Source organism: Epinephelus moara, chromosome 7 (genome assembly GCF_006386435.1).
Source record: "Epinephelus moara isolate mb chromosome 7, YSFRI_EMoa_1.0, whole genome shotgun sequence".
NCBI classification, from domain to species: domain Eukaryota; kingdom Metazoa; phylum Chordata; class Actinopteri; order Perciformes; family Serranidae; genus Epinephelus; species Epinephelus moara.
Genome location: NC_065512.1, coordinates 33,149,178 through 33,161,852, shown reverse-complemented (window position 1 = coordinate 33,161,852; position 12,675 = coordinate 33,149,178). Strand labels below are relative to the sequence as shown.

The window sequence follows — 12,675 nt, the reverse complement described above, 5'->3', positions numbered from 1 at the left end:
TGGCAGCTTAACAACAGTGCTCTGCAAATCTTATAATACCCTCCAGCCACTCCTGTGAGGTTTTCAGCACTTCCAGATGTCGCAAGAAACAAATTTGTCGAAGCAGGCTGCCCAATTAAGCTGCAGTGTGAAGTCTCAGAGCCAACTGCCCAAGTCTATTGGCACAAGGATGGAGAGCAACTACTTCCAAAGAGTGAATATGAAATTGAAACAAAAGAACAACTGAGAGCATTGGTTATTGCATCTGCAGAAGTCAGACACTCTGGGGTGTACAGCTGTGAGGCCGCAGATGACCATATAGAATTCAAGGTGGATGTTGCAGGTGATCTAAGTATTTTGAGCTTTGTCAGAATCACTAACGTCTTTCAGTGAATGCTTGGCTACTAGATCAACTTGTTTTTATTTTAAAATGTTCTACGACAAAGTGTGCTGATTCTTAATCATGTACTCTCTATGATTTTAGAAATGCAATGTTGTAACATCTAACTTAAATTTGACCATGGATAAGTGCATAAAGGATCAGACATTATTCAATATTGCTAATTTCTTTTTATGCAGTGGCAGTGATGTGCAGCTCAATGTTGTTCTTGCCCTAAGAAGCAAATATTCAAAGGCCCTTTCAGACTGGATTTTTTTTAAAAGAGCATTGTCGTAAACTCATCTTTAAACTGCACAAATCGAAAATTTCATGTAAACAGTGGATCAAATTACTAGGTATAAAGTAACAAGGGATACTCGTAGTAACAAACCATATTGGGTTATCACCATCTCTCTGGAGTTTCCATCAGCTCCAGAGAATGTTTTAGCACATTGGATTTACAGCCAGCAACTTGACTGTTTGGTTCAGTCTCATGCCTCAGTAACTCTGTTTCCAGGTTGCAATAGGCTACTGTTGTTTTTTTAGCCCCAAAATCTCTGATAGACTGTGTGCTGTTTGCCTAGCATGTGTGATGACAAAGTTAGCAACTAGCTGGTGAACACATTGGAGCATTTAGCAGCTAAAGAACCCGCGGTTTTCCCCAGGAGTTGGTGGGGACCTAAACAGAGCAGTTTCGGATATTCTCCAAGATTATAAAGTCAAAAATTTTCAAGAAAAAAATGCCCTCCAGGCTTTTTGCCAAAAGTCAGGTAAAGCAGTATAAAGAGCAACAACATCCACATATGGATGAAGTTGTGGTGGATGATTAAGTCAAGCACAGGACTTTCACCCAGGAGATTGTAGGCTGTTTCCCATGTGAGTAAACGTTGGCTTATTACCTTTAGCACTTTACTTATTATTTACTGTTTTTAGGATTTATAAAGCTGCTGCACACTGTTTACATAAATTTTAGCAAAATAGCTGAATAGGCCCATTCATGTTAACGTCATATTCCAACTCTGCTAGGACACCAGAGAATATCCATGTCTTTTCTTGTAAATCTATGACTTTAATCTCTGAAGTTTTTTCTTCTGGCTCACTGATTACATGTGAGTGAGCCCGTCATTCAAATTATAGTAATATAATAGCATATAGTAATATAAAGTAACTGAGGGATCTCACTGTCAACTTGTGTAGGTGAAAACTTTATCATACCAAACAATTTTAACATAGCATAGCAAATCTGATAATTATCTGGTTACTGGTTACCTATAGCACCAATTTGATTCTCAGCTGTTCCAGAGGCTGAGGAGAGCAAATCTGTTGAAGCAGGCAGCCCAGTCAGACTGCAGTATGAGATCTCAGACCCCACAAGCCAGACCTGCTGGTATGAGGATGGAATAAAACTCTCGCCAAAATCGGGAATAAACATCGATTCAGAGGGCAATAAGAGGACACTGGTTATGAAGTCGACCACATCTTCATGCTCTGGAGTATACAGTTGTAAAACTGATGATGATGATGATTCAGATTTCAACGATTTCTATGTGGAGGTGAAAGGTGATATGCTTAGCTTTTTCTTGGCAAGATGTTGTCATGGTAGAATCTCATACACCTTCATGATCTCTAATATCTAAGGAGTAAGCAGAACCTGATCATCATCTAATTCATCTTAGCTGATTTCCTTCTAAATATCCTAATTTCATTAAACATGCTTTTCATATACGTGCTTCACACTTAATAGCATGTATTTTGATGAGTCATACTCTTTTTTCACACACCTATGGATTGCATTAAATCAATGCACTGCTTCATTTTTTCCACTTTGGTCCAAAAGTGGATTAACACCCAATGATTATAATCATGTCTAGGAGCTGTCATCTAGAAAGGCTTGAGATCAGCATGTCTAAGCTGTTTAAACCTGGCCTTAATACTACTGCATGCTTGAGCATTGACAGCGAATGCTACGTTCTTACTTCTTTTGTGTATTGTCTTCTGCAGCGCCACCGGTAACGTTTGCTGATATCCCAGAGGAAGACCTTTTCAAGAGTGTTGTGGAACAAGAACAGCTTGTTCTGTCATGTGAAGTATCAAGGACTGATGGTGTTGTCCAGTGGTATAAAGATGGAATTGAAATGCAACCAAGCAACAATATCACAATGCAAGCAGAGGGCACCAGAAGGAATTTGACAGTACATTCAACCCAACTGTCTGACACAGGCACATACACATGCCGTGCTGGAGACAACATTCTAATGTACAAGGTTACCATACGAGGTAATAAGATAGCTCATGAAAACTTCTCTAAAAATATGTTGCATAAAATCTGCTCCCCCACTCACAGTTAGCAATGTTTCAATTTCATGTATTCTTCTTCCAAAGAACCTCCGGTGTTGATAATCTACCCCAAGGAGGATGTCCACCTGGACCGTCATGTCCCTGAGGAAATTATTCTGAGCTGTGAATTGTCTCGTCCAAATGGTGTTGTCAGCTGGTACAAAGACGGCCAAAAGCTGCAGGAGAGTGAGAACATCAAGCTCAAGGTTGAGGGCCCTTATCGACGGCTGAAGATTGTTTCTAGTGGAGTCGAAGATTCTGGAGAATACGTCTGTGATACAGCTGATGCTTCAATTTTCTTTCACCTTAGTATTACAGGTAAAATCCCTGATAATACATACAGCGTATTGCACATTTTTATATATGTTGGTATCTTGGTGCCATGCCATAGTACCAAAAGGCTAATCATTTCAAAAACCATGACAGTCAGAAAAATGTCCCACTGGACTGAAAGCCCGATATCCCAAAAACAAACGGACATTGCTCTGGTTGCCCAGTTCTCTGAAGATACATACTCCCAGCAGTTAGAAAGATTCATAGCCTCTAATAAGTAGGCCCTGTCTCCTAATATTAACCACTGCCTTTCACCGGTTGATTGGGTGCATCAGTGTAGGCCTAAATATATATAGCTGTTGGAACTGATATCTGGTAACTTACCAACTACACCACATGGCAGCAACAAACAAAAGACCTCCATTCTGACAAACACTTACCCATGTATGTCCATGAAGACACATGATTTGCTTGTTTTTAAGGGATTAAGCCCTTACTACAATTTTAGTATCACTACTGCATAGAACGGTACAAAATGCCAACTAGAGAAGGTTTTTTTTTTTAATTAAACATCTGTCTGTAAGATCTGACAGCCTAGTTTCTTCGATATATATATTTTTTTTAATGGTCAAGGCATGACCTGCCCTGCTCTGCCTCTGATTGGCTTACCCTGATATTCTTATCCTAACCCATGTCACTCTGCATGCCTAAACCTAACCAACCTAACCAACAAAGGCAACAAGCAAGTACTAGCCAGTCAGAGGCAGATTAGGAGGTATGATGCCTTTGATAGGAAGGTCTGATGGCGTCATTCTGCATAATAATTAGCCATGTGTTTCTGTTTGAGGAAGTGGGCAATACTGTTTTCGATGGAACTGGTTTGACGCAATGTGCATTTGTTTTTAGGATACCAGGCTGTCGAACAAGTGGGCCTTTGGTCTACTGGGACATTTTTCGGACTGCTGGGGTTTCAGAATTATGAGTTGTCAGAACAATGGGCAGTCTCAAAATTGGAACATCATAAAGCAGGAGTAGATCTAAGGCATCAGTGTGCTTCAAAATTAAACAGTCTTGTAGCATTCATTAAACTAATGACTGATGGCTAAAGTGGATGATTACACCCCTCTATCTATCTATCTATCTATCTATCTATCTATCCATCCATCCATCCATCCATCCATCCATCCATCCAGAACCTCCAGTGCGGATTGTGTCCCCAAGTCAGTCCCAGATGGAACTCTGCCAGCAAACCTCTGAGAGGATGGTATTGAGCTGTGAGATCTCACGGCCCAATGCAGTGGTACGCTGGTATAGAGACGGACTTGAAGTGGAGGAGAATGACAACCTTATCTTAGAGGTGGATGGTGTCTACAGAAGACTCATTATACCTGAAACTACCGTCAGAGATTCCGCCGAATACGTCTGTGATACTGCAGATGACTCTGTCACATTCTTTGTCAACATAGCAGGTAAAGGAAGAATAAAAAAGTGGGCCATCTGAAGTGTGTTTCTCTGTTCCGTGTTTATCCATTTCTAACATGACATTTTCTAAATGCACAGAGCCTCCTGTTCGCTTTGTACGTCCAAGGAAGATGGCATGTAGAGTTGACAAAATGGCTGGGGAGACTCTGGTTCTTGACTGTGAGGTTTCTAGATCAAATGCCGAAGTCACCTGGAAGAAGAATGGGGAAGAGGTAGAAGACTCCAGAAATATCACCATCCTTGAGGATGGTGTCATGCGCCAATTAACTGTTCACTCACTAACAGTGGAGGATGCTGGGCAATACGTCTGTGATGCAAAGGATGATGTGATGGATTTTTACGTAAACGTGCAAGGTAGGTTATTGTGGTTAAAGCTATAACTCTGAAATAATATGGAGCCCCATAAATCCTGAAAGATGACTGTTTTGTAATCTTCTGTCTTTACAAGTTCTGTATATTGTGCACTCAAGATCAGGACTTAGCCAACAGAGAGACAATGCAAATTTAAGCCAGATCATTGATTTCATCCAGATACTACAATAACTTCTGGGCACAATATATTTCGATATTTTCTTTGTCAGTAAAATGCTTAAAAAGGTTTTTCTATTCCATTACAAATTTGGTTCTTTTTTGTTCATTTTCAGAGTTGCCTGTAAAAATTATTGGAAAAACTGATGCAAAAACTGAAAAGCAGTTCTTGGTATCAGATGACATTATTCTAGTGTGTGAACTGTCAAGATCCAGTGCCTCAGTCAGTTGGTACAAAGACAATCAGCTAATTGATGACACTGAGCGATACTGCAGTGAGGAACAAGGTGTTTTCCGATCACTGGTTGTCCTAAATGCTGGGCTTGAAGATTCGGGAGAGTACACCTGTGATGCGGTGGATGATAGGATGGTCTTCTACATCACTGTCAAAGGTAATCATGTTATAAAGCAATATAAATGTTATCTGTCTTTCCTTCACTCTGGAGGAAAATAATGCAATGCCCTTTATGTTCAGAGCCTCCAGTACAGATCATTGGAAACTCAGGCCACCCAGAGCATCATATCCTGGTAGCAGGGGATGATCTTATTTTGGAGTGTGAGGTGTCTCGGCCAAATGCCACCGTTCAGTGGTTATGGAATGGCAAGACGCTGAAACCAGACACTCGTATAAAAATTGACAGCTATGACGTTGTGAGGAAGCTTGTTCTCTCTGGACTTCAGCCATCAGACTCTGGAAAATACGTTTGTGATGCCTTTGATGATAAATTGACAACAATTGTTGAGGTCCAAGGTAGGATTTAGATTACTTTGAAACACGTTTTAGATTTCATTTCTCATGAACTTACTGTTTCATGAACATGAACATGCAATTTACAAGCAACTTCTTTGCAAATCTATTTTTTTCTCAGAGCTACCAGCAGTGTTTGAGAATAAAAAAGCAAATAATAATGTCTCAGCCTACGAAAATGAGAGTGTTACGCTGTGTGCCGTTGTGAGCCGGGAAAGATCTAATGTTCGGTGGCTGAAAGATGGCCAACTATTGAACGGGGACAACATTCACATCTCCAGTGAGGGTAATACCCACAAGCTCACCATTAATCCCCTGCAGCTGTCAGATTCTGGAGAATATGTCTGTGACGTAAAGACAGATGAGATGTATTTCAGTCTTTTAGTCAAAGGTAAGAATTTGGCACTCCAAAGCAAAATGTGACCTCTACTTCCAAATACACATTTACTTTCACAGAATAAACATCTCTGGACCTGTATTTCTTTATTCTGCTCATCAGAAATGAAGTTGAAATTTGTCAGACCGCTGGAGAACGTAGTGTCTCTGAAGGGCAGCAGCCTTATATTACGATGTGAGATCAACAAGCCCAAAGGAGATGTCCAGTGGCTCAAAGACGGCCAAGAAATCTCTCCAAGCCGTCGGCACACAATACGGGCACAAGGTCGAGAGCGAAGCTTTACCATCCACCAACTGGTGGAAGAAGATGCTGGAGAATATACTTGTGAATCCACAGATGACAGGACGTCAGCAACTGTCACTGTAGAAAGTAAGTCAGCTAAAATCACATAACATTAATGCAGGTCAGGGGAAAATAATGTAATGATTCTAATTCAGCTGAATGCTTTGCCCACAGCTCCTCGTGTTGTTGAGTTCATAGCAGAGCTTCGTAACATCACGGTCCGCGAAGGAGAAGATGCAGTATTTAAGTGTGTGGTTTCGCCAGAGGACACTCGGTTGGTGTGGTGCTTAAATGGCAAGCAAGTAGCCCTGAATGAGCGCACTGTCACTTCAAGTAATGGACTATGCCACATGCTCTGCATCCACAACTGCATGGTTTCAGATAGCGGCAGAGTGACAGCTGATGCAGAAGGGTTGGTATCAGAGGCAGAGCTCCAGATTCAAGGTGAGCTGTTGTCCCAACCATTAACACTATGTTCACAAATGTATTCCGTATTGAATCATATAAGTTAAAACATATTACAACCATTTACTGTACAATAACATCATATCTCTCTGGTAGTTATGACAATATATTGAACTGTGGGCCAGCATACACACAGTGTAATCATATAAAGTCCCTAATTCTTCGACATGAAAGATGCTGCTATCTAATAATTCCTTAAATTCTGTTTTAGAGCAACAGGTGATGTTCACCAAGAAAATGACACCAGTTAATGCAGAAGAGTACAGTGAGGCTTCTCTAGAGGTGGAGGTGAGTCTGGATTCAGGAGAGGTTCAGTGGATGAGGCAAGGTGTCCTGATCCACCCTGGAGCCAAGTACACCCTGAAACACAAAGGCCAAAAACACGGTCTCACCATCCACAAACTTGCCATGTCTGACCGGGGCACCTACAGCTGTGAAACCCTTCATGACCGCACGCAAGCACAGCTCACAGTGGAACGTGAGTATGCACGTGTTCTCACTATGCCCTGTTGTTGTTTGTTTACCGCCGTTGCCGACGACTCCACCTCTTGCACACCCTCTATCACTGCTTCTTGTGAAGGCAATGCTTAATTAACTGAGTAAGAGTAACTTGAGTGACTGGGGACCAGGGTAGCACTTGTACTGGAGCATGATGGCAACCAACAGGTGACAGCCTTACAGCCCAAGCTGACTTTCAGTCCAGGATTGACACAGGATCAATTGAGCCCTGATGATTTCATTAACTCTGTCAAAGGCAAATCAGATTACAGTTTTAAGGGAAGTGCTTGATAAATAACAAGTGAAGATACTATGGTTCAATGACTAGTATTACAATTTGCAAACAAAGTACTTGTCCTATGAACCTCCACCACTTAAACTTCTTGAAAGCAGCAAATTTGACACACCATAAAAGCGGCATCTTGTAGTGATTAAGACGTACTTATGCTTGTTTTTCTTTGTGCATGCTTCTTGTATTTCTTAGGCCTATGATCCACAGGCCAGTGGGTGAATTAAAGGCTGTTCTTTCAACACTAGTGTGGGTGGGAAGGGGAAAGTCAGGACTTCAGGCTGCTGTTGGCACCTCCTATGAATTTGGATCTCCTCTCATTGCATCTAAATTTACACCCTGGCCTTCAAAACTAAGGTTGCTGTCATCAGGTCTCCAAAATAAACACTCCTTTTTTTTCCACAGGGAATGCTTGTCTGTGTTAGAATAAGTGAAAAATGTTGGCAGTTTCAAAGCCGGCTTTTGTGTAAAGCCCCATACTCAAATGACTAAACTATCGGCTTGTCAATGTGTGCCAGCTCGTATTGTTTAACTGCAGACATACAGAACGGACTCCAAGCCTATTCTGTAACAGAGAATGGACGCTATGTCTGCGCAGTGTTAAAGTGGAATGAAAATGCTTGTTACCAAGGCCAATGTTTCGAATAAAACCTTTGTTTAACTATTATTACACAAAAATGCCCACAAGGTAGAAAGTTAAATGTGTACTCAAGCTTGTGGGAGCAGTACAGTGATGTCTTTTACACAGCTCTGCCTTTGTCTTCACAGCTCGAAAGATCACAATCAAGAGAGGGCTGACTGACGTTAAAACCACAGAGAGAGAAACGGCATCTTTTGAGGTGGAGCTCTCCCATCCCAATGTCGCAGGCACCTGGACGAGAAACGCAATCCAGCTTAAGCCGACAAATCACTTCCGTATGAGTGCCAAAGGAAAAGTCCACAGCCTCACTATCTCTAACCTATCAGTTGAAGACACTGGCACCTTTATGTTCTGTGTTGAGAATCTGAAGACGTCTGCAAGGCTTGTTGTGAAGGGTAGGTAATTTAGGAAAAGAGGCTTTGCCGATGTTTGATTTCTCCATAAATGTAACAGCATCATTCTGCATGGTCTAATGTAAAAAAGTAACTAATATGAGGAAATGTACTTTGCACAAGGTGGCTGTAAGTAATCTACATGGTCTACTTTGTAACTTTTCAACTCACAAACCCTGTACAGTAGACTGCAGTACTACCAAAACAAGACTTTACTGTACTAATTTTGTTGTGACCTCAGGCTGGTAGCTAAAGTGGTCCACTCAGAGTAGACCGGATGCCAACGAGTTGAGGCATGATAATAGAATAGAGTGACGGCTCTACTTCTGTTGGCTTTATCCGGGCTCACGTTACAAACACAAAGTAGCCTAGCATAACCCAGTGAAAAGCGGTAGCTCTGTTCACTCTTATCTGTCAGGTGCTAGTTTAACCCCATGCTGTAAAATAATCCGCTCCAAGCTAAGTCACTAAGTATGCATCATCCCTTTGAGCTAGTGGTTAAAACTCTGGTGATGACAATTGGATGAAAATCTCACTGCTGTAAATTAGTCCACATAACTGTATCCCTGCTTTAATTCTGGGAAACAACACACACTTGGTGCCTTGTTTGGAGAAAATTAAGAAATACTTTTCTTGACTAACTAAGCATGCTTTGTCTCCACCAGAGCCCCCAGTGAGCGTCCTCAGAAAGCTGGAAGACCAGAAATTCCCTGACGGGGCAGTAATCTCTCTTGAGTGTGAGCTGTCAAGACACAATGTCGATGTGAAATGGATAAAGGCAAGTGTCAGATTTTTGTTTTCCTTTTTAAACAGCGATATTTAAAACTTTCTACAAAACTCCAGAGCCAAAACATTCTATCATAAAGTGTAATGTTACAATATGTTTTCACCTATAACAGAAAAGAGTCAAAAAAAAAAAATACATAGCCAAAGTAGCAACCCTGGCTGAATGGTGGTTTAACTCTGCAACTTGATGGTTCCCAAAAGCTTTACTGGTAATATTGTTGCCCAAAAAACTACTGGTGGAACTCATCATACAATATTATCTCAATACTTTTGTCACAATTAAATATTATTGTGATTTAAAACATTTTGCTACATGCTGAGCATTGCATGAACATATATTGTGATATTTTGCAATTTATTACCTTTTTTCAACTGTAAATTATATCTCCAAAGGAAACAATTGACCACATCTGTTTAATCAAATGCTAAAGTTTGTCACTTCAGTCATTTTTATCACATTAAAATGTATCTAGTGGACTGAAAAAGAAACTGATTTTTATTATTTTGGCATGCCACAAAAGGTTTAATTTGTATTTGCAATATTACTAATTTATATAATAAAACATTGATACTTGGCATCTGTGTCATTACACGTGAAATATTGCAATACTACGCTGTATCAACTTTCCCCAACCCCTACCAAAATACATGCTGTGAACACACTGTAAGAACTACGGAGAAAACAAAATATTACCATTTTTTACTTGACAAAATAATAAGCTCTGACACAGTGCTGCAGGTAAGCATGTTTAGGGTTTTTCAACATAAAGCATTACAAAAATAGTCAGTGAAAATCACACAGAAAATGAAGTTCCAACCATCCCAACTGAAGCATGCTTTAACCCGTAAACTGTTACTGCAATTCTACATGTAGGTTAGCAAAGCCAAGGAATGCTAATTGCTTGTTTACATGACTGAAATTACAGTACATTGAACCCACATAGCACCCTTGCAAGCTTAAACACACAAACTCACTCTTCTACTGAGCAAAACTACAAAAATACATAGAAAGTCACTCGTTATCAATCACAGTATAAAACTACATACTGACAAAACCTTGTGTTAGGTGTTAGGTGCAGCTAGGTGCTGAACAAAACACAAGGTATGGCACCCTCCTTCTTATGGAAGACACACCTTCCTCTTTACAGTGCGTCTTTTTCTCTCACTGGCCTTGCTAAGTACCTGAATTTATAATGTAGCCCACGGGACAAAATTGATACAGCCTTAGAAAAAGACCTTCGAAATCAACAAGTATGAAAATAATAGATTATGTATGTATGTTGGACCATATCGAACGCTCTAAAGATAACAAGTGGAGGACAGCCTCTACACAGCCAACATGTTTGTTGATGCATTTCAGATAATCACCAAACAACCAAACACTTGAAAACGGTTTTTGAGCTCAAGCCTGAAGGAAAAAAAAGTCTGCTATTGATCAACTTTGTGTTGATCAATATGGAAAAACCCCCAAACATATTTCACTCAATAGAGGATATGAGGGTATGTGACACTGTGTGGGATGGTGGCGCCACCTTGTGAGCTTAACGCGCTGTTAACTCTATTACCAAAGTATATGCACTCAGTCCAAAATCAAGACAGTTTACAGATCCAGATGCACTTCTTCCATTCACAAACCCAGACGTTGTAATCTAGCCTTGGGCTACAGTCATATGGATCTATGTTGTTTGTCATGATTATTTTATTCATATGTTGTTGCTTGACCACCACAGCAGGCACAGGTAACACAGCATGATCCTCACAATATGGCACCCTGTCCAAAAAAATGTACACAGCGTGACTTCAACTTCACATCCTCTATTAGAGAATGCATCGCATACAGGTCCAGCTGTTCGGAGATTATTACTTGTACTTTAAATTGAATCAGTGTTTTTTATTTTTTGATCCCTTTCAGAATGGGTTTGAGGTGAAGCCAAGCAAGGACTTGCGCATTTATGCAATGGGAAGGAAACGGTTTCTCCAGATCATGAAATGTCATGTCAGTGATTCTGGCATGTACACCTGTGATGCTGGAGATGCTACTACATCCTGCACTGTGGAGGTCTACGGTAAAGTCTTTTACTGTAAACAGACAAGGCCTCAGGTTCCAGGGTGATGTGATACAGTGGTATGAGTTGGCTGAAGATGTGTAATATTATTCCACAGAACTTGACAATCAATGGGTGGGAAAGTACCAAAACAATGACAACCCAGACTGAGGCCTAGACGACAACAAACCAAAGGAATTAAAGGGGAATACCAACTAAATTAAAAATTCCAATATATTATTTCCATGGCTGAGGACAGATCAATCAATACTTCTGAGCATGAGCTACTCTCTCTTAAAGCAAACCAGAGAAGTAAATCTTAAACTTGTGATGTCATTGTGTATAAAGTCTGGAGCTGCTCCATAGATTCTGTGGACACACAGAATGTTCATTTCCTTTTTTATACCCAAATGAGCTTTATTCTGTAGAGTGTCCCAGGAATGAGTAATAAAACCCAGATGTGACTTAGCATTTTACCATTCCTGGTTCCCTCATCTCCAAGTCAGTGGGTGTTTTTGAATAGGTCATTGGTTCGATACCTAAAATAAGGTCTGTGGTTAACACAAGCGTAGGAGACTTTCACATTCACACCACTACAACATAAAATACATCAGTAAATACCCCACTTGTGAATTTTGAAGCTTTTACATATCTTAAAAAAGGCAGTCGCTAACAAGTTGCTAAATGAGACTACAGAACATCATCATACCAAATACGGCTTTACAGCTTTGTTGTGGTGACGACGTGAAGTGTTGCGACTGTGGAAGGGTTTATTTATAGCCTAACGTTAGCTTTTGACTTCTGCTGATTGAATTTAGGCTTCAGAAATCACAAAAGTGGAAGAAGTGGAGGTTATCTTGCTGAACAAAACATGCAAGTATCATAAACTTTTGTTTGCCACACAGCTTATTTCCCTCAATAATTCAAAACTAGTCCATACCCATTGGTAGCTTTGTCACCTTCTACCTATGCCAATCCTCAATGCCTATGTGCAGTTTCACATAGATTGACCACGTCAGTGAGTAGAAAAACGTGGGACAGACAGAATGACTGACTGACAGAATGACACAATGACAGTTTCCGTGATTATGTACAGCATACCATACCATGACTTAGTCATACCAAAAATTTGAAAAAAAACCCACAACAACATTC

At 40.4% G+C, this 12,675-nt stretch overlaps 1 protein-coding gene across 3 annotated transcripts in view; it reads left to right on the top strand.

Annotated features, from left to right (window-relative positions):
- Positions 1-12,675, top strand: part of obsl1b (obscurin like cytoskeletal adaptor 1b) — a 42,752-nt gene that overhangs the window by 20,088 nt on the left and 9,989 nt on the right. For 2 of the 3 annotated variants that reach the window (XM_050048883.1, XM_050048882.1), the window contains exons 8-20: positions 2,360-2,635; positions 2,741-3,013; positions 4,162-4,437; positions 4,529-4,804; positions 5,095-5,370; positions 5,454-5,729; positions 5,848-6,117; positions 6,226-6,492; positions 6,580-6,849; positions 7,082-7,348; positions 8,426-8,692; positions 9,355-9,467; positions 11,388-11,541. In XM_050048883.1, the coding sequence (XP_049904840.1) occupies positions 2,360-2,635; positions 2,741-3,013; positions 4,162-4,437; positions 4,529-4,804; positions 5,095-5,370; positions 5,454-5,729; positions 5,848-6,117; positions 6,226-6,492; positions 6,580-6,849; positions 7,082-7,348; positions 8,426-8,692; positions 9,355-9,467; positions 11,388-11,541 (3,261 nt within the window). Of the gene's footprint in view, positions 1-46; positions 323-2,359; positions 2,636-2,740; positions 3,014-4,161; positions 4,438-4,528; positions 4,805-5,094; positions 5,371-5,453; positions 5,730-5,847; positions 6,118-6,225; positions 6,493-6,579; positions 6,850-7,081; positions 7,349-8,425; positions 8,693-9,354; positions 9,468-11,387; positions 11,542-12,675 lie in introns of all 3 variants that reach the window. The other variant, XM_050048881.1, reaches the window with a different exon arrangement.